Here is a 23,344-nt window from a genome sequence, read left to right on the forward strand (position 1 = left end):
TATGTGTTCCATTTGAGATCAGGAGTAAAGGTCAAGCCCAGAAGCTTGTCAAAACATGAGGCCTCCCCAAAACGAGAGCCATTCATTTCAATTGATGCCAGATGGGGATCAGAGCGTTGGTGATGTAAAGATAAAAGCTTGGTTTTAGATGCATTAAAAGTAACAAGCCACCTATTTCCCAATTATACCACTCTTTGTTTAAACAATAATATACCGAAGAATGAAAGCTAAATTCAAAAATGCTTAGAAATACTTAGAATTTGTTATTCACATATTAGGTTGGTACAAAAATAATGTTGTTTTTTGACATTCAACTATATCTATAAAAACGACATTATTTTTGCGCCAACCTAATAATTTCGATTTAAGTTTTGCGATTTAAGAAGACTTTGAACTTTAATTTCCAACTGTAATTAATTTGTGTATTTGTCATTATTACTTTTCAGCCACTTGGAGGAGAGGGAAAATGTTATTCCCATTGCTTCCATGGTCACCCTACCCAAACATGGCTTCCTACCCGATATCCCCCGTGAGAGCAATTTACTCTTTGAGTTTCTGCTTTACATGTTGGGCGTGATCATTCTGCTGTTGCAATATATGAATCTCTACAAAACGGTTTGGTGGTTACCACATTCACATGCAAATTATGCTTTGGTAAGAAAACATTTGTCTCTCACTGTTTTCTCTTTTTCTTAATTTGACTTTTGATTTGACTTATATGGTTGCATGATATTGAATTAAATGATAAATTACTTATATATTTTTTTTGTTTCTTGTTAAATGTACTGTATATGATCTATTAAAAAAAAAAACTTTAAGCATTTTCTCTAAAAGGTAATAATGAAATCTGTAAATTTAAATCATTGTGAATTTTAAAAAAATAAGTAATAATCAGGGTTTCAGAGTCAGAGGGAGTTAGAGGTTTTAACTGGAGTCAGAGTTGGATTTCTAAGAGTACTAGGAATTGAAGTCTGAATTTTTTATCCGACTCCAACTCTTTAAGTCCAATAAATCTATTATTTTATATGGTTTTCCTGTTTGGTTTTACCAGTTGCACAATTTAGCAGTTATATATGGTTTTGCTTTTCTTTTTGGAGATTTTTCATATTTTGTACTGTACTGCAATGCTTCTACTTCATCAAGATATTTAGACCCATCGGATCACTGCAAATCCTGTCTGGACAAGTGTTTTCATTGTGATGTCACACAGGATCAATGAAAATTCTGTCTTTAATCGAGATCACTGTGGATTACATCGGATATCAATCGGATTGTAATCTGAAAATTATCCAGTTCCTGAATCGAATGGAATTTGGCAATTAGATTAGTCCGGGATCGATCTGGAATTACAATCTTATCCCAAAAAAGAAATGGATCTAAATCAATAAAAAGCAACCTATGCTATTATAGACCTTTATAGCTTTTTTCCTGTTTTTCCTTTGTGCTCCACTTTCCATGAAGACAATATTATCTTTTAAAAAATTTCTTCTTTGTATGTCTTTACTCCCTTCTTCTAATGAGAAGCGTTTGGCTTCAAAATGCTATGGTCTAAAGAGGTTTCCTTATCTCTAAATGTTGTATTCCCTTTTAAACTGATAGTATAATAAAATTTCATTGTAAATTTTTTATCCCTTTGTTATCTTAACTTATTCTATGAAGCTTGTTGCGTATATATGTGAGTATATTTATCATACAAGTGAATGTTAAGCATAAAAAATAATATATATGAAAAGTATTTATAAAATGCTTGCTTATTAGATATGTGGGGCTGATATATGAATCTGCAGAATAGATTTCCATATAGAGCTCAATGAGATGGAGTTGAAGATATTAAAGGAGTCGGAGTTGGTATCCTAGGAATTCTTGGAGTCAGACTTTTAGCATCCGAGTCCGCAACCCTGGTAATAATTATGATGGATTAAAATTTGATTTTGAAATTAATTTGAACAAGAATAAAATGTAATTTTAAATGTCATAAAAACCCTTGTTATTCCATAACCCTATAACTAACTCTAAATCTTAATGGCAATATAAAACAAAAAACTCAAGATGAAAACAGTAATCGGATGAATCTAAATAATGCAAATAACCAATCCGCATCTCAAAAATTCAGAAACATAAAAAAAAATATCTCTGGTATTTAGATATTTCTTTTTTTTTTTTTTTTTTTTTTTCTTTTAGTACATGGTTAATTTTATGAGTAGATATGTTTTCTTATCAAACATTGAATAAATAAAAATGTAACATAGTTTTTTCTTTTTCTTTTTCTTTTTTTTGGTGGGGGTGGGGGCAGGAATTTTATATTTGTGGTCTTATCAAAGAATCTAAATTTGAAATTTTAGTGAAAAAATGTCTCCTTAAATTCCAGAAAAATCTAATCATTATTATTAACATAATTTTTAGCAAATTTGATAAGTTTTATATGAAATTAAAAGGAATTTGTGTTTCTTTTTTCCCCTGTAGAATTTCTACCTTATCGACCCGTATTTGGTGAGCTTCCTTTTACTTCTGATGAGTAGGAGATTAGTTTGGTGTTTCGTTCAGGAGGTAAGATTTAAAATTTTTTTTAATTAGCTTCATTAATTTTCATCTTTTTTTTTCTTTTCTTTTATTTTTATCTTGACTGTACTCTTGTTTATGTCATGTTTTCTTGATAGCTAAGAGAATGGTTCATCCTTTTTAATGTGGCTGACTTTTGTAGGGGAAGAAACCCACAACATTCTTACTACTATCAAATACTTTAAGAAAAGTTTAGTAAGTCATCCTTTATTTTATCAAATTACTTAAAAAAAATTTTTTACACCGAAATCACCTCTTATCAAGGCCCAGTGGCCACTCGAGGATAAGGGTTAATGAGTGTACAGTAGTCAATGGGACAATATTGTAGTACAGGGTGAACAGAAAGTCCTTGGACCAATTCAAAAGTGGTTTATTAATAGAAAATTACAAAAATATAAATTAAACATGAATGAAAATTATAAGTTAGGAGACCAAGAATAAATTCAAATTATTTATTTTCAATGTGATGTCCCTTCCTTTCGATTAGACGTTCAATTTTCTGTCTGAAGTTACCAACCGAGGCACGCAGCGTTTCCTGAGGTATTTTAGCCCATTCACTCAGAAGAGATGTCTTCAAAGCATCAACACTTGGATGAGCAACAGAACAGACCTTTGCCTCTAACAAAGACCACACCGAAAAATCCATGGGATTCAAATCAGGCGATGCAGGAGGCCACATCTCCTTACTCCAGAATCTTGGAAAATGACGTTAGCACCAGTCCTGAGTTTTTCTGGAGGTGTGGGATGGTGCTCCATCTTGTTGGAAGGTGAAAGGCTGATCTTTGAAGTGTTTCTTCATCTCTTCAAATGCTGGAACCAGAATATCGTTAATGTAGCGATCTGTGTTGATCTTAACCCCCTGCTCCACGAAAATCAGAGGCGACTTCCAAGATTTGGAGACTGCAGCCCACACCATGAGGGAAGACGGCTTTTGTCGGCGGAAAACTATTCTCACGGAGTCATCAATGTCTGCTGAAGATTTTGCGTAAACTCTGTCGTTCTGATTGTTAACAGTCGCTTCAATTGTGAAGAGTTTTTCATAAAAAAAAACGATCTCTCGCTCTGCCGTGCCAGCCTTCAGTTCTCCAAGAAGAAGCTTTGCTCTTTCAAGTCTCTTGTGCTTTTGGGCAGGTGTGAGGCACTGTCTCTTTCTCATCTTGTAGGGGGACAACTGGAGATCGTTTTTTACGATGGTTCTCATCGAGGTCACGCTCACATTCATGTCTTTAGCCATTTGTCTTGCAGATCTCTTCGGGTTTCTCCTTACCCTCTCTCGGACAGCTTTAATCACCTTCTTTGTTCGAGCAGTGCGAGATCTTCCACTCCTAGGACGGTCTTCAGATGTACCAAGTTCCTTAAATCTGTTCACAACATGGTACACGGTGGATTTAGCCACTTTCAAGAGCTTAATAATCTCTGAGTTTGTCCTTCCCGCGCAATGAAGCTGAATTATGGCCTCTCGTTTGCTCATTTTTCTGAAAGTTTAAACAAAATTATTTTCTAATTTTTGTTGAAAATAATTAGATCAATAGTTAGACTAAATACTTACTTTATTCGAAAAGAGAAAGAGTGATTTTAACAATATTTAATTTTAAAACTAAAAATGGTCCAAGGACTTTCTGTTCACCCTGTAATCATTAGTAGTATAAATTTGGTAAATTGGATTACTTAAGGGGAACGGCTCATCAAGAACTTGTTTACGTTGAACTTGAAGATGACCAAATTGTAGTCAGCTGAAAAGCAGGCAAACAGAAGACAATTCCACAACCGTGCAGTTCTAAGAAAGAAGCTTTCTTCATGGAATCTACGTTTAGGTTTAGGCACAGATAAAGAGTGTGGGAAATTATTGATAGTGTTTTCTGCTGGATGAGTGTTTCTTGTGAAATTTTGGTGAGGGGGAACCATAGATTGGCGCTCGGACAAGCACTTGCCATGAAAATGATAAAGCAGAGACAGGTTCACAACGTCTCTTCTGTGAGAAAGAGGTTGTACAGAACAGAAAAAGGCATCCTTATGAGGCTACAAAGTCTATTTTGAACTCTGTCAAGGCAGGATAAGATCTTTCTAGCAGCTCCTGCCCAGATTTAGCAACAATATTCCATCTTTGGATGTACCTGGCTCTTATATAGGTAGAGAATTGCATCAACAGTGAGATATCTACTGGATTGATAGAGGGATCCCACCATTTTTTTCAGCGACCTTGCCAACAATTAATTACTGTTAATATCAAAAAAATTATTCAACATATATATGACAAATAAAACAATAAAATTACAAATGAATAACACTAAACATTAATTTATTATAAACTGTTTAAAAAATAGTTATGCAAATTGATCATTCAAAGACCTATTTTTAGCAATATCCATCGACCATAAAATGTTTTGGATAATCACAGATTTCAAGTTAGTTCTACTAAAATAGTCATATTTTAAAAACCCAAACACTCTAAGTCTGTAAAATATCACCATTTTGTTCAGAAATTAATATCCTTTTACATGCTTTAATAATTTTCATGATATATTTGAAGAGTTTGGATCAAATAAAGTGATGAAAATTTTAATGCTATTCCGCATTAATTTTGGTAACCTTTTTTTCTGAACTTCCTGTGTCTAAAAGCTTGGTACCATGTTTGTATGAGGAATTTAGTCATGATATTTAGAAACCAATCAGGAAAAACATCAATCTCACTTGTTGTTTGAGTATGAAATAAACGGATCCATTTGTTTTTGTTATCTTAAAAATAAGACTTCAATATGATGAGTATTGAATATTTAAAAAAAAAAATTTTTCGCATCCTAACTTGTAAGCAAATCAATCTTTTTATCATTTTTATGCATTAAAATGATAATTCTATGTTTATTTCTCTTTTGGTAGTTGCAATTTTGTTTATCCCATCTGAAAAGAAATGAACCCCCTTTTTAATGAAGGTAAACAGTTTGACTTAATTGCTCGATTATAAGCGATAAGCCAGCAGTGGCTGTTGCCTGTTTACTTAGAAATCGACGACAGTTTTGTAAACTACATTTACAGGTTTATTTTGTCAAAACAAACATCACATTTTTTGCTCAAAATTAATGTTCTTTTATAAAATAGTGACTCCTTCAAGAAATATATTCAACACTCAAACTTGTAATAAGCAATGACTTTATAGCTTCCAGTTTAAAAAAAAAATAAAATCCACTTTATTCACTACACCATGAGTCCTTGCAAACAAGAACCATTGGCGTAGTGGATAAAGTACTTAGTACAATTCAGTTGTAAGTTACACTCTTCTGGATGTTGAAGGTTCAAACCTTGGTGCAGACAGCACTTAAAATACAATTGCAAAGGACTTATACCATGGCCTAGTGGGCCATGCTTATACCCAATCATGACTGATGGAACAAAAGCATTCTACCCTCGTGAATTAAATAAAGGATTCTGTTTGAAATTCCGTGCAGATTCTCGAATTTGACAAAATATTCCTGAAGAAGGCCGGAGGTTACATTGAGTGAAACATTGTAAAAATAATACTCAAGATGAAAACTGTAGTCTGAAGAACCCAAACACAAAATCTACATTGCTTGTCATTAAGATTGTTTTAGCTGATGTGGTTTACACCTTGTTGATTTATTACAAATTCAAGCAATTTGCTCATGACTTTAAAAAAATTTTTGTGACTATTTTATTTTCTGTTTACAGGTATATGGCTCTAAAAATAGGAATTGTATTTTTTATTGGTTGGTTCAATTTATCAAATTGATATTTGTCCTTGGAATTCTCGGCACCTTCTGTTGGACAGCTTATCATGTAGTTGTTCGATATTCATTGGTCAACTGCTTATTCTTGTGCTACCCGTAAGTTTATTATTTTTCATTTGTCATGCCTCTTTGTGGATTTCCCCTTTTAAATATCTGCTCAAATGTTTAAAAAGAAATTGCTCAGACATTAATAGAATAAAAATATTCAAATCAACTTCTAGTAAATGTTTCATCTGATAGTTGTTGGCTTTTGGAAAAATCCTTTACCTTTCACATTCAATAATTTCAACTATATGAATAATAAAAAAAAAAAATGTATCATTGATATATTTTAAATAGACAACACATTAAGGTTCATCAGCATACAGCATCTCTTCCAGGCAACTGATATGAAACTCTCTGGAAATTGCTTCTACGACAAAAATGAAAGGCAACAGACTCAAAACAGAATCCTAATATACTTTTATTTTAGATGTAAAAAAAAATATTTATCTATTTTTATATCGATAAATGTGTATGAAATATGTCTGCAGTAGATAATAAGTCATAAGATATTTTTAAATTAAATAATTTGATTAAATTAATTTGGTTCTTGTCAAGAACTCCATGAAACAATCATATTCCAAAAATTACATAAATTGATCAAGTAGTTTTTTTTGTTTTTTTTAAGTAAGAAAATAAAATTTTATGAGTAATCAAGAAGTGACTCTCACATCGCCATACTGAAAACAATATCAAGAAACAAAGGGAGATAAATCAACAATAAGTCAAATTTGCAAGATTTTTGTTGTAATATTTGAATTTCCATTAATCTTTTAAAACAAGATTTTCTTTTATAAAAATAAAACTTCTTGACAATATTATTTCCTGGACAAATATTTAGCTTTTGTGTTCAACTTTTTCTTTAGCGGGACTGATTTTATTTTCAGCAAATTACAATGTGTTTTTAAATTATAAGTGAAAATTTGATTTCTTTTCCTTTCTTTATGGTCACATTTAAAAGATAGAATGTATTAGAATCATGAAAACTTTAGTTTTGTGATGTGTCCCTTAATCCTTCGGTGTTGTGGGGGCGCTGCATTATTTCATGCAGCGTGTGTTGGGCAAGAGTAGTCTGGAAGTGCCCATTCCTTTCCAGGCTCTAAGCACATACAGCATCATTACCAAATGGTCACCCATTTTAGTATTGGCCAGGTTCAATGTTGTTTAACTTTGGTGATCTAACAGAAACCGGTGTGTCAATATGATTATGCTGTATAAACAACAAAGTTATGAATTAAATGCTTATTACTTAAAATGAATGTTTCGAGTATTTCAGGTTGTGTATTTAGCAAAACAATAACGAACTGAAATCCATAGATTCTTCAGACTACTGTTTTCATCTTGAGTGTTTTTTTTTTTCATAATGTTTTGGTTGATATAACCTCCAACCTTCTTCAGGTATATCTTGTCGAATTCGGGGAATCTGCATGGAATTTTGAATGGAACCCTTTATTTAATCTGCGAGGGTAAGATACTCTTGTTCCATCAGCCATGACCAGGTAAAAATCCGAAGTAATTTACAATTGTATTTTTGAGTGATGCCAACACTGAGGATTGAACCTTTAACTTCCAGAAAAAATGTAACTTTACAACTGAAGTACTTTATCTATGCCACATGCTCATACTACCCCACCGTAGATTAAATAAAGGGTTCTATTTGAAATTCCATGCAGATTCTAAAGTTTCACAGAAAGATTCCTGAGTTTGATAAGATGCACCTGAAGAAGGTTGGAGGTTACATCGAGTGAAACATTGTGAAAATCACACTTAAGATAAGAACCGTAGTCTGAAGAATCCAAATAATTAATCCTCATCTCAAAAATTCAGGAATGTAATTGATAAGATTCAAGTTTTTTTGTTTCCTCTCTTTTAATGTATTCATTTGATTTCAGTTTGGCAACTTACCTGATTCTGTTTGGATTTACTGTAAAGCCAGTTTTCCAGAAATCTCTTGTCTGGCCGTGTCAAGTGGTCGATAAATGCATCTCCCTCTCTTCTTCTTCGACACAAAAACACAAAACATCTCGTGATAATAACAACGAGGAGAATGTCCTCTTTCACAACTGCACGCTCACTCCCGACATTGTGCGCGAGGAGGTTGAGTGTCTCAAGCAGGACTTTAACAACAGAGTCAAGCAGGTGTTGTTCAACTCCATGTTGACAGCCTACTACATGGCTTTTGTCCCGCTATGCTTTGCTCAGGTAAGTCTCTTTCAGTTGGCAACATTTCACCTATAACGAAAGCTATTTTGCAGTTTCTTTTTTCCTTTTTCTTTCGTTTTTTTTTTCTATTTTTTTAAATTTTACTCCCCCTTTCTCTGGTATTCAGGCTTTGCTTTTTAGACTAACGGTTTCATGCAGTTGAATTTTACTAAATTTATTTATTTTCACATTGTTTCCTTTTAGGAGTGTCTTTTTTTTCTTTTAATGTAATGCTTGTTTACCTTTTAAAGAAAATGTTTGTAGACTATTTTTAAAGTGTACATTTTTTATTTATTTTTTTACTAAAATGTATTTCTTTAATTGGCAGATAAAGATATGTATTTTAGAGAAAACATTTTATGAATAAAAAGTGACTGAAAAAAAATAATAAAAGCTCTTAAAGGCTTTTTTAATCTTCTTCAGAGGAGAAATGAGTACTTATGCAGTGAACGACCTGTTTTTCTGTGATGTTGACTTGCATATTCTGGCAGCTTATGTAAACCACGAGAATATGCCGAGCTCTGGTCAAATTTTTAAACATGAGAGAGAGAGAGAGGAAAAAAAAAACAAGACAGAAAAAAAATTTATCTCATATAGTAATTTCAATGAAGAAAAATAAAAATACAAAGTCAACTAATGATAAGTTTCATAAAGAAATATATATTTAGTTTTTGTTTAAATAATGTGTAGCAACAAATGAAAACTTGTTTTGGAGTCCCCGACAAAAGGAGGATGGACCTGTAAATTCACGTGTCTGTTTGTCCGTCTGCACTTTTCTCAATAACTATGCCTTGGAATTTTTTTAAATTTTGCACAAACATTAAACATGATATGAGTAAAAAGTAACAGAACGGATTTTCCAGGAAAACTTCGGTTGCCTCCCTAGGGGTGCCTTTCGGGTTAAAATGACTAAAATTTACACTTTGTGCTTATTAAAAAAAATTGATGCCTTAGATTTTTATAAAACTTTCTGAAAAATTGTAACTAACTGATTTCTATATAATTTTGTTTGTCTATACTTCATGATAACACTTGGATGTGTCCTAGGCTCTTTTAGGGCTAATAAAAACACTCCATTTTTGGGACTATTTTACCATATTTGTCCAAAATTTTCTGTGTATGTCTATTTAGTAATTTTGTATGGTGCTGAACTCAAATTTAAATATGTTAAGGTCTTGGGGACTTATGGGGTTAAATGGGAGGGGGAGCAAATGATGGACTTAGTCATTTCTCTTTTTGCATAGTGCAGGACTCAAATTTACATATTAAGGCCTAAAACTGCACTGTTTGTTCATTTTCACCAGGATTTGACATCCCCTGAGGACTTTTGGAGCTAAATGGGGAGGGAGGGGGGGAATGCCAAACTTAGTCATTTTTTTTATGCCTTGTTTACTGTGTACTCACGGGGGACCATGCATACTTCACTTGTCTTTTGTTTTGTAGGAAAAGTTTTTGAAAACATTTTTCTTTTTTTTTTTTCTCTCAGAAATATTTTTTGGTAATTTTTTTATTTTTATAAATTAAAAAAAATTTTTTTTTTTTTGCAAAGGATTTGTATGAAAAGATTATTTTTTATATTTTGTAAAAAAAAAAATTTTTTTTTCTGTTAAGGTTGGGAGGTGGTCCCTGGCAGAACTTTCTTATTATGGGAAAGGTTAAAGTTTCGCCTTCGATCTGCTATGGATTTCTAAGGAAATGTTCCTGGCAAATGTCTTGTAGGAAGTTTTTCTAATCAGTCACGATGTGTTCCGAACTGATGGCACACAATATATTATCTTTGCAATCGGTTTCCCCGATTTCCAAATAGAACTTGGAAAAACGTCACATTATATTTTTAATGATTAAAAGTTTTGCATAATTAAAACTAATATTTTATTCTAACATTACATTTGTATTGCTGTCTGGTTGGATGATTTTTATTGACTGAGCATTTCGCCACATTTCAGTGGCTTACATAAGCTGTTGGAATATGCCAAGGAAACATTCATGGAAAAATGGGTCATTAACTGCATAAGTACCAAGAAATGTCAGAAATAATAACAAAAAAAAAAAAAAGTTAGAAATCCTTTTATGATGATAAAAGTAGAAATTTCTATGTTAGATGTATGAATTGAGACGTAAGTAGAAGTAAAATAAAAATATTTCATTTATTGGTTAAAACTTTTACCTTACAATTTTTTTCTATCTTATTGCAAAATCCATATGTCCAACATACAAATTTCTTCTTCTCTTAATTTTTTATCATTTCTGATGTTTCTTTTCTGGAAAGGATCAGATGTTTTTTTTATGAGATTTTGTTATTTTTTTTCATTTTTTTCCTTGTCCTTTTCATTAATAAAATGTTTCCTAAAAAATTTAATCTTTTATCAGAATTTACCAGAATTTGTTATAATTTTTCACTCTCTGATTGAACCCACCCACATGTACAATTGTATAAGTTTCTTTGAAATTTAAACATGCAAATGAAGAGAATGGTTAAGTAGACACATGAATAAAATGTAAAATTTAACTTTTTTTTTTTTTTTTTTTGTAAACATTTATTATATATTGCAAATTGCAACAATCATTTTCTTTTTACTCATATAATTTATTCTGGTTTTGTTTCATGAACATTACAGGCCATGACAGGACTGTGACCTTTTGGTTTGAGCATGTATTTTTTCATCTAGAAGTGTTTTTTTGCATATCATTTTTGATGCTCTCTTCACAGGTAACCATCATCTGCCATGCCCCAAAGAGACGGATTTTAGGTTTTATAACACACTTTCCTTGTTTTTAAATTATTTTTTTAAAAACTTTTATTCACTCTAAACATTGCATATTGCCTATGAGGTGTAAGGGGATATTGTGATTAGGTGACATCCTATGTGGTATGTTGTGCAGCAAAATGTTTGTTCACATTACATTTATATTTCTGCATATTGGTGCAGCCGGGAACAAGAATGGAATTCCAAAGGCAAATGGTCCAAGGATAGAAACTATTAGAAAGTGGAGGTCAGTCGTCTGAAGAATCAAGATAATATGAGGTTATTTCCAAAGTTGGAAAAATTTAATAGGATAAGCGTGCTGATCAGTGAAATTTCTGATTTGAAGAAAATAAAAGATAGTGATATTTAGGGAGAGGCTGGTGAAAAGACTAAAGAAATAACTAGACACAATATTGGTCTGGACTCATACCAGTTTGGGGCTGATTCTTATAAAACTAGAGATCTACACATCTTAGTAGAGAACCTGAATCAAGGTCTCTTGAATAACCAGCTTGGCTCCTGTGCTTACCTTGCTATGTCAAGAATCACAGCTCTTGCCAAATTTGTATAGATCCATGTTTGTTTCATACAAATTTTATTGGTGTTCCGTATATAAACTGATTATGTTAAAATTTGTATTCATATCACAACATCCTATACTATAGGCCACTTCACAACCATAACTGTAGTCTATTGACAAATGTTTTATCTTCAGAAATTTTGGAAAGAAGAATACTATATTGACCCATACCTTAGGTTAAGATGTGTTGGAAGCTAAATAAATAAAAATGCATATTTCTGTTGTGGAAATGGAGAAGTATTAAGCAAAACAAAAAGGTAATTCAGATGCTTGATAAAAAGCATGTTGAAACCGAAACATGTACACTAATACATAACTATAAAACAGGATTAACAGACCATTTATTTCCAAAGTCTGAATCGGTGCAGAATTTTTTGTTAAAAAATTAACATTTAAAAATCCTTTCAACTCTTAACATTATTTGTTAGTATTAGATTTAGAAGCATGAAATTGGTGCATTTCTATCATAATCATAATGCGATGAGGAAGGGGTCTGTTAAAAAGTTACTATTGTAGTAGTTCGACTTTATTAAGTAAGCCCTAACCTTTTTTAAAAAGAGAAACTTGTCTTGGATGCAATGCGTAGGCGCAGAAGACAAATAAATGTGAAGGCCGACAGCAGAGTCAAGATAATGATGCAGTATACATGTACAAGAGGATGTGTTTAATGTTTTGCCAATTAGTTTGATTTTTAGTGGAACTGGTGCTCCAAAACTTCATTCTTTGATCCTTTTTCTGCATAAAAAACAAAACAAAACAAAAAACGCTACACTATTTTTACACATTTCCATTTTCAAAATTTTTTCTGAATTTTTTAATGTTTTCCATAAGAGCTCTGCCAGCCGGATTAAAGACCCTGGTGGGCTGCATATGTCCCATGACTTGTACTCTGGAAACTTCTGATCTAAAAGAATAACAAAGTTGTCATGGGAAAAAATTGTCAATTGCGAATGTCCACTTAGAAATAATTCCAAAGATAATTTTTAAAGAAAATTATCTAAAAACAATGGTTATTTTTCATGGGTAAATGTAATTTTGAATTTTATAATTGCATTGAATATTAATAGAATATTTATTGATATAATGAATGCAATAATCTAAAAAAAATAAAATAAATAAATTATCAAGTTGACAAGAAAGTTCTTATGGTTTTTAACTTTTAAATTGATATGAACATATCTCGACTCAAACAAAAATTTATTGATCGAAATAAGCATCAACAGAATCAACACATGTTTGCCAACGCAAAACAAGTGTATTTATGCCAGTAACATAAAAATGTTGTGTTCTAGTGGTGATGAAGTCATTTAAGGCATGTTTTATATTGCTTAGGTTTTTGAAGCATTTCTCACACAGAAAATTGTTGATGCCTGAAAAAGTGGTAGTTGGTTGGTAAGAGGTCTGGAGAATATGGTGGATGAGGCAGTTTCGTAGCCCAATTCGTTCAACTTATGCAAGGTCAGTTTAGCAATGTATGGTCAGGCATTGTTGTAGAGGAGAATTGGCCCTTTTCTTTTAACTAATGCTGGGTGGTGTTGTTGAAGTTTCTGATGCATTTCATTCATTTGTTGACAGTATTTCCCTGCCGTAATAGTTTCGCCTGCATTCAAAAAACTAATTGATGAGACCAATTGCAACCACCAAACGATCAGCAGCACCTTCTTTTAGTGCAACTCTGTTTTCGGGAAGTGTTGTGAAGCTTTGTTGGCATCTAACCACTGAGCTGAGCATCACTGGCTGTCATCAAGAATCCACTTTTCATCACAAGTCAGAACCTAGTTAAGAAACGGGTCGTTCTTGTTGCGTGAAAGAAGGGAAGATGACACTTCATAACAATGTTTCTTTTGGTTGTCATTCAATTCTTGGGGCACCCATTTATCATTTTTTTGTTTTTTTAATCTCTCAAGTGGTTGGAAATTGTTATACACATTATGTCTAATTCAGAAGCAATTTTTCGAACAGTTGTGCATGGGTTGGCTTCGATTAAGGCTCTTAATTGATTTTTATGAACATCCGATAGCCGACCACTCTGCTCATTATCTTCAAGACTCTTAACATCGCCACAAAATTTGTTAAACCATCATTGTGCTGTGCATTCATTAGTGGTTCCTGGGCCAAATACTTCATTGATATCGCGGACTGTTTCAGCAGTTTTTCAGCCTAGCTTGAATTGAAATAAGAAAATTGTGCAAATTTACTTTTTTCCATCTTGTATTTGACGTTCTGAAAAGAAGAAATAATTGTTTTAAAATTATTGTAATTCAAACGATTAGATAGAGCGGAAAACTCTTTTAAAATGATATATAAAGTAAAGGTATTATAACAAAAACTTATTGGAAAATATATCATTTGAAATCAAAATTAAAAATTCTGCAAGAACTTTCTTCTCAACCTAATACATTGAATATTAATGGTATATGTATTGATAATAGAAATGCAATAATATAAAAAAATAAGATATATTGAATATTAATAAATATTTATTGATATAACAAATACAATAATCTAATTTGAGAGAAAAAAAACAACTTTTTAGTGAAAAACAAAAATATAAAAAGATAAAGACAAGATTTTAAAAGGCTATACAAACACAAGCCAAAGACACCTTCAAGAAACTGTCATCAGTCATGACCAACAGAAACATTAAAATAGACACCAAATTCAGATTACCCCGAACTTATGTATAATCTTTTCTTTTATATGGTTGTGAGTTTTGGACAATCACCAACAGCACGAGGAACAAAGTGGAGGCAACTGAAATTTGCTTCCTGAGAATTTTGAAGATATCCTCGGCAGAAAAGAAAACAAATCAAGATACTAGAAATGGCAAACACAGAAAAGTCTCTAATAAGAACAGTATGAAAAGGACAAATGAGGTTCATAATAAAACGGATTAGTTTGATGGAAAAGATTGAGGGTAAAAGAAGCAGAGGACGACAGTGAGAAACCTACATGGACAGTCTGAACACCTGGGCAACATCATTAGTGATGAGCAACAATGAATTCATGAATGTCTTGAAGAAGAGAGATAGATGGAGAATGATAACCACCAATGCCTCTACCCAGCTGAGCATCACTTAAATAAGTACAAACACAAACTGTTAAAAAAATTATATAAATGAAAGTTGTTTTATCTTCCTGTCGCACACAAAAAATCAGAAACCACCAAAGATACGCTTACAAATCTTACACATTCCGATTCAGTAAGATTTTTAACAGGTTATGATAAAAAAATATTTCACCAAACATCAAATTAATAATTAGTAACCGAAATTCAAAAAAAAGCTAAAGTTCAAGAAATCAAGGGAAATAACTGTATATATGGTTTTGCAGTTATTTCCCCTGATTCAATTAAAATCCAAATTGTATTATTTACTTCCTCGCCATGAAGTGAGACAGAAAAGCTAGTGTGGATTTGAAAAGCTAACACAATAGGATACGCGCGCTCTGGATGATAAAAAAATGTCTGAGTATCTCTAGGTGTGTCAGAAATTTCGTGAAAATAGTGAATAATTCCACCCCATCTTTCCAAGCTCCCCGAAAAATGTAATTCAAGCCCTAATTTTTTTTTCAATTAAAGGAGCAAGGACCAAGGTTTCATTAAAAAAAAAAAAAAACGTGTTTTTTTTTTTTTTAAAAGGTTTTAAATTTCTAAAAAACAGTACTTTTTTTTTTTTTTTAAATTTGAATATATTATTTATTGACCTTTTCTCTTCAATTTGTGATATATAAGACTTTGGTACATAAATTAATTATTTACTTTTTAATAGACATTTCAAAATGGGAGGCGTGAATTATTCGACCCCCTGTCTTTCCAAGCTTATAACTCCTCGAAAATGTAATTCAAGCCCTAATTTTTTTTTCAATTAAAGGAGCAAGGACCAAGGTTCCATTAAAAAGAAAAAACAAATAATGTGGTTTTAAAAAAAAAAAAAAAAGGTTTTAAACTTCAAACTTTACAGGTAAAATTCTAAAAGACACTACATTTTTTTTGTTTTAAATTTGAATATATTATTTGACCTTTTCTCTTCAATTTGTGAATAAATTAATTATTTACTTTTCGGTGAATAAATTGATTATTTACTTTTTAATAGACACTTGAAAATGAGGGGGGGGCGTGAATTTAAAAAAAAACGTTTGTCTAAAATATTATATTCGGTTTATTGGAAAGAACATAAAATTTCACATTGACCCTGAAAATATCGTAAAAATAGAATCAATAGAAAAATTTTGATAGATTTTTAAAGTTTAAAAATTGAAAAATATTGAGTTCGGAAAATTCATTACTGTTTTTTTAAAAAAAAAATTTTTCTATTACTTTTAAAACAACTTTAATAGTTTATTTTGGAAGTATAATCCATAAAGAAAATAAACAACCCACTTTTAACAGAGAAATTACGAGATTTTTATATTTTATTCAGTTTCGTGTTAGGGGTGTAAAAAATTCCTACAAAAATTCTGATACACCTAGAGTAGCTCTGTCGGCATTCCTTGATAAGGGCGCCTCAGGCGATTAGCATTAAACGAACCCCATTCTTAAAGAGAAAGCAAGGCCTGCGATGCTGAACCTCCTTGGACTGAACAGAAACATACTTCAGTACAACAAATCCACTGTTAGACTGACTTGTATCATAATTTTGAATTATAAAAATTAAAAAAAAGGTAATGATCAGGAGTACACAGGTGTTCATATTCGTTTGTTTGTTATAAATCTAATTTATAAAACTCGCTATGTTTTTCTCAATTTTTTTTCAAATTGCATCTCCTCAGAGACAAAGTTGCAGAACGGCGCAAGGCGGGTCAAATGATTTCATTTTTTGTGGACTGTTCTTTTAAAATAGCTGCTAAGGAGTCAAAATTAAAAAAAACAATTGGAACTTGGCAGGCATAAGTCGATTAAACATTATTTGTACGCATATGCAAATATATATATTTACATGTTAAAGTTGGTTCATTTTTAACTATTTCTCATCCGTCTGATGATAGCTCAAATGGTAACAACTTATTCTTATTTTCCCATTCAATGCCATAACAACTAGTCTTCCAATCCTCTGTGATGACACCATCCTACCCAATACTTTACAATAAGATTTGAAAAATATCTTGTCACCAACTTTAAATGATTTGCTAATGTAATTTTTAGTATTTTTTTCCATGACCTAGTAATGGTTTATTGAATAGTTTTTATTTTTCTGGTAAACAAAAAATGCAGTGGAATTACTGCTAGGTTGAAAGATGATAATCAGTTTGTGTAGAAGAACAATGGAGATGGATGAGAACTCAGATGTGGAGAAAATATATGTAGATGGCAAGGATATTGAGGCTGTCCATAAGTTTTGTTACCTTGGTGATAACATTGGAGCAAAGGGTGGAGCAGGTACTAGTGTGATTGCAAGTTAGGAAGTTCAAAGAACTTTTGTCTTTACCAATCAGCAGAGCACTATTTCTGCCAACAAAAGGAAGAGTTTACCAAAGTCAGATCTGATATATTTGCATCATGGAAACAAATATTGAATAGAAGGAATTAGTCACATTATTTTGAATGCATTATTTTATAAGGCTTAATTTAAAAAATTTAGGAAACCAAATCATGCTATACAATTTTTTATTAAATGAAAACCATTTTTTTTTTTAAATTATTTTTTTTTGACTTTGATATAAGTCGTCAAGATTAGACATTCAATTTTTCATGTCTACTCCCCCCCTCCTCTCCATTACTGAACTTAGCAACATCAACAAAACGAAGGTAAAATAAGATATGACTAAATAAAGTTTTCTTTGATGTGGGTGAATGCTATCAGAAGTGTCAGAAAAAAAAAAAATTTGAAAAACTGGTTTTCATTTAATAAATAATACAGCATTACTAAGTTTTCTTAAAATTTTAAAATTTAACCTTACAAAATAATGCTTTCAAAAAACGTGGCTAAATCCTTCTATAAAATATTCGCTACAACCACACAAACACATATTAGATCTGACTTTGATACCACTGTCAACAAGATCGGACATAAAATTTTTCTCCTCAATGAGCCAAAACCTTCAAACATAGCAACACCAACAGAATGAGGAAAAAATAACAAAGTTTTCTTTATAAGGGTGAATATCTCAACAAACTTGACAAAAACAACTTGACAAAAACAAAAAATGATTTTGTTTTAATAAACAAAAAAATCATACAGCATTACTTGGTTTTCTAAACATTTTAAAATTTAACTTTACAAAATAATTTTTTTCAAAAGATGTGATTAATTGCTGTTCAATATGCACACCAATCATGCAAATACATCGGATCTAACTTTGATAGTTTCAACGAGATTGGATGTACAACTGCTCCCCCCGCCCCACACACACTTAGTAACACCAACAAAATAAGTGGGGAAAAAATGGCAAAATATGAACATCCTTGATAAGAATGGATGCCATCAAACATTTCAGAATAAAATGAAAAAATATAATTAAAAAAAACAAAATAAACTATTTTCATTTAATAAAAGATTAGATAGTATTACTTGTTTTTCTAAAATGTTCAACTTTAATATATAATATATACCATTCTGTTTGCATATCACTACGATTAATTATATATTTTTAACACTGTTGTGCATTTAAACAACAAAAAAAGTCCAATCTATTCATTATGTGTAACCTTAGCTTTAAAAATATTACCTACCATTAAAATTTCATTCTTACAATCATCCATTTACATTTGAATTTACAGAAAGATGTAATGGAGAAATTTGTCAACATTTGATGCATTGTTTTTTTTTTCTCCCTCAAATGAAGCAGATGAAAATGTCTCATTTGTCAACCTGTTTTCCAAATACTTTTAATTATTATCCGTCGTAAATATTAATCAATTTTCTGCCTTACAGTGAGATATTTTATTTTGTCGCTCGTCTATCAACATTAAAAGAAAAGTATGCTTCACACGATATTTGTAAAGAAATAACCACATTTGAAAGATAGCATATTCTAGATGGCAAAAATAAAAAAATTCCGTCTTCCAACTCTCGTTTTTATTTTAATGTAGAGGGTTTTTGTTGTTGTTGTTGGTTTATTCACATATAGTATTCACTTGTTCTGTTCAACATGGTTGGTGTTATTCACTCAATTGCTAACTCATGATTTTTCTTTTTTTCCCAACAAACCTTTCTTTCTCTTGGCCCTCTTCTTTAGCATGTGCAGAACAATTGCGACTCCTGTTGGGTAAGTCCATATCTTCAAACGCCTTCATTGTTATGATTATTATAACTTAACTGCCTTCAACTGCTGATGTACGGTGAGGATCATTGTGATTTTGTAGTTTTGTTTTTTTGTTTTTTTATCGCATTTTTTTTTTTTACTCTTTCATTGTCAAATTCTTATTGTAATCATTTTTATTTTTTGACCAACTCTAAAAAAATTTTTTTTTTTTTTTTTTTTTTACTAAAAACAAAAATGTTCAAACTTGTAAATAACTAATTTACAATCTTTTTATAAAGCTTATTTTAGTTTTAAATGACAGGAAATTCCTGATTGAAAAAGGAATAATACTGCACAATCGAAATAGTTATTAATACAAAAGGTACTCTTTAATATTTAGTTTTTAGTTTAAAAAAATAAAAATTAAGATTGTTTATATATTGTAGGTAAAAATACAGTGCCAACATTCTAACAACAGATTTGAATTTATACAATCTTCTGCAAACAGGCAATTTGGATGGATTACAATTAATGATGTATTATATATATATATACACTGCATTTTCACCCCAAACAATGTACAGTGCCACTTTGATGTAGGGGATTACTATCTGGGACATAATTTGCAGGGATACTATGTAGGGAGTTGAGCAGCAAGATGTCTGTTTACATTGCACTTGAACTTCTGCATGTCAGTACAGATCGGGAAGCAGGAACCTGGAAGGAAATTCCAAAGTCTAGCAGTCCTAGGGAAGAAAACTATTAGAAGGCTTTTTGGCATCTGAAGACTTCTACTGTGTAGAGGTAGGATTTTGCTGTTTGTCGGGGTTATTTACGTCAAGGGGATGCAAGGGCTTGTAGTTTGTCGGAGAACCTTCTGTTAAAATACTTGTAAAACAGGCAAAGAGATGTAACTTTTCGTTGATGGAACAGAGGTTGAAGCCTAGCTGACAGTGTGGGACCTATTAGGTTGGCGATTCTCTTTTGAACCCTGTCTTAGAGTGAAAGACTAGTAGCAAATGCAGCAACAATACTCCATACATGGGTGAATGGTGGCTTGGAAGAGGTACAGTAGCTCAATAGTTTTAGCTACAGTAATCGAGTAATACTATCTAGTAAATTGTTTTAACGACTGATTGTTCATAGTCATAGCTGGTAATATGCTTAACCTTTAAGCTTTTGGCATATCTATTGAAGTCTCTCACAGGCTGCTATAGCCATCTGTATTTATGGTTTACACGAGCCAATCCTTCTTGTGAGGAGGAACTCGAATGTATTCATATTTATTACATCACATTTTAATTATAATTTCAAATATGGAAACCTGTTTCGTGATTCAATACTCCACAATTTTCCACGTTTGCACGTTTCTAAAAAGCATATCTTAATACCGTAGTACCTTTTAACGTACGTATATGTGTCATGGTTTCCAGATTATAAATCATTCAATCAAGAGATCGTATTTATTAAAAAGGAGGATAGAAGGTAATAACATACTATAAACATTAAATTAACGTCTCTAAATACTAATTTAATGTTCGTAGTATGTTATCACTTTTATCTTCCTTTTTAATAGGATGTCCTCAGCACTGAAGATGCAATGTAAAAAAAAAAAATGAAGTCAAAATAAATGATGTAACTTTTGGGCCGTATGTGAAACTAAAATATACCGCCTTGGTCTTCTGGTTAAGATCCACAGGGTAGTATCTGTTCCATCTAAAGGTAGTATAATGATATTGTAGGATTTCCATTCACGCCAGACGTCCATACAATGAAAATATGTCATAGACTCCTATAAGAATATTAGAGATAAACTATAATAACCAGACATATTCTGACACTACATTAATCAGATTACTTAGATAAATAATTTTACAGTTTTAACAAAAGGGATACAATAATATCGCGGGGTCTTCACTCATGCTGAGCGTCCACAGAATGCCCAGCAGCAATATATTATATGTGAAAAATACAACTGTGGAATTTCCACAGGTCCTATTAGTCTGTATTAATAAAATTACAGTTCAATAAATATACACAATGTAAACTATTTTCTTTATTAGTATATTTCAACATTTAGCAATTTTAAAACACTGGTAACATTATTTGGAATTCTATTCTCATCTTGGATGTTATTCTGCTTTGGTTGGTATAACCTCTGACCTTATCCAAGTGCATCTTGTTCAAATAATCCAAATAAAACATAAGTCTTCATCTCCAAATTCCTGAAAAACAATACTGCTAACATCATATTAGCAAACACTTGATCTTCAAAGAACATTTTTGAGGAAGGAGAAAATATCCAATAAATCATGGAGTTCAGCAGATTCTATTCAAATAATAAAAAATAGGTCAAAAGAACTTCTTCAATAAAACTTTATTTATCATTTATACTTTCTTTTCATTTCAAGCAATATTAAATATTATAATATTCAAAATCACCTCTAAATTCAAATGCACTTCAAAATGGAGTGATCACATATGGTCAATCCTCACATCTTGTTTAAATTGACTTTTTAAAAAGATTTAATGTAAAAGCAAAAAAATAAAATGAAATAAAAGATAAACAAAACAGAAACCAAAAAGAAAAAAACGAAACAATGGAGGGTGTAGTTATTAAAATTAAATACCAATGCACAAAATTTCTCAGAGGTATCTGGTTCAGGCAATCATGTATTACATTTTTTTTTTTTAGAAGTATTATTCCAGAAAACTTGTGTGTGTGTGTATATATATATATATATATGGTATTCACCCACGTTGCCCATGTGGAAATAATTTCAAATATAGTTATGTTTATAATTTTGAAGGAAAAGTTGCAATATGAGGTCAAGTAATAAAACTGTTTGCGTGGTGTAATTTTCTTTCAAACAACCGACTACTTGTTAATGCGGTATTTCTTACAGACGGCTGTAAATTAACAAATGGTTAAACAACAAATTATATTAAATTGTTAAAATATTAATAAAAATAATTAATCCTTATTAAAATGTATTTAAATGTTCTAACTGTTAACAATAACACAAACAAAATAAAACATTAATTTATATATATATATATATATATATATATATATGAAGTGACCTTGTTTGTTTGTCTGAAGAATGGTCTCTAGCAAACTCTTCTGTCATGTTTTAGTCTAGACTTGAAAATTGATGTCTAAGGTATTTGGATTTGTGAAATAAATGCAATTAGGCTTTTAGCCAGTAAAAAAGCTGTTAAGGGATCAAAATTGGAAAAAATTAAAACTTGGCAGGCATAAATCGACTAAACATTATTTGTAGACATGCGCAAATATACATCTATATCTTTAACAATGTTATTTTTTTACAGCTTTTGTATGCGCACGGATTTAGCTCAGGTGGTAACAAATCTAGCTAGTGACACCTAAGTTTTTTTTTTTTTACTTTTAAAATCACTATATATTGGGTACAATATAATAATCAATAGAGAATTGTCTCTATAATAATAAATACGAAATCTGTATAAATTAAAATATTGTAATTAAGTGTATTTTATGACTGGGCAATGCCGGGTGGTCTGCTAATGTGTGTGTGTATAATATATATATATATATATATATATATATATATATAGTAATTTATAAAATATATATGGCGATTAAGCTACACTGAATATTTGGCATTTCATCCACTCTAGGATTCATCAGGCTTATGTGCAAATTCTGTGGTTGTTTCTCGTTTTTATATGGTCCTCTTCTGTTGAGGATTTTAGTTAGCCAATCAACTTTTTAGTACCTTCCTATCAGCCAATGGGCATGCATTTTACCGAACAAAGGATCTGTTTTAGAACTAGGTTAGTGGTTTAAGGCAGACCTTTTCCTTTTTTTTTTTTTTTTATATATATATATATATATACATATGTGTACATTACATATATGCACATATATATACATACATACATATATATGTGATCGTTTATGTATATTCATGTTTATTTAATTTATTTGTTTATTTTCTATTGTTTTTGTTAGTTTTAAAGCTATTTTGTATCATTATCCTAGAGTAAGTTTTATTTTGTGAACACAGTTATTTGCTATTTCTCTTCTACAGTTTAATAGATTTTGGGGTTCTTTAAAGTACAGGATAGCAAATTTTTCCTGAAGGCATAATTTACATGGGTCGTCTAAATGCCTACACGTGGTAGCTTGTCTTATTATTTTCCATTCGACTACCGGCGAATGTCCGCTTTGTTTAGAATTTGCCGAGGCATACTGATATATCCTCGGAAGAAATCAACATCATTAAAAAATGTAGAAAATCAGTTCT

The 23,344-nt window shown here is 31.2% G+C and overlaps 1 protein-coding gene across 2 annotated transcripts in view; it reads left to right on the forward strand.

Moving 5' to 3' along the window:
* LOC145285809 (transmembrane protein 39A-like) overlaps nucleotides 1-23,344 on the forward strand; it is a 60,695-nt gene that overhangs the window by 9,221 nt on the left and 28,130 nt on the right. The window contains exons 2-6 of one of the 2 annotated variants that reach the window (XM_080134216.1): nucleotides 447-654; nucleotides 2,464-2,547; nucleotides 6,244-6,398; nucleotides 8,237-8,546; nucleotides 19,050-19,079. In XM_080134216.1, coding sequence (XP_079990342.1) covers nucleotides 447-654; nucleotides 2,464-2,547; nucleotides 6,244-6,398; nucleotides 8,237-8,546; nucleotides 19,050-19,079 — 787 coding nt within the window. The remainder of the gene's footprint in view (nucleotides 1-446; nucleotides 655-2,463; nucleotides 2,548-6,243; nucleotides 6,399-8,236; nucleotides 8,547-19,049; nucleotides 19,080-23,344) is intronic. The other variant, XM_080134217.1, reaches the window with a different exon arrangement.

Source organism: Euprymna scolopes, chromosome 10 (assembly GCF_053919585.1).
Source record: "Euprymna scolopes isolate OS-2025 chromosome 10, ASM5391958v1, whole genome shotgun sequence".
In the NCBI taxonomy this organism is placed as follows: domain Eukaryota; kingdom Metazoa; phylum Mollusca; class Cephalopoda; order Sepiida; family Sepiolidae; genus Euprymna; species Euprymna scolopes.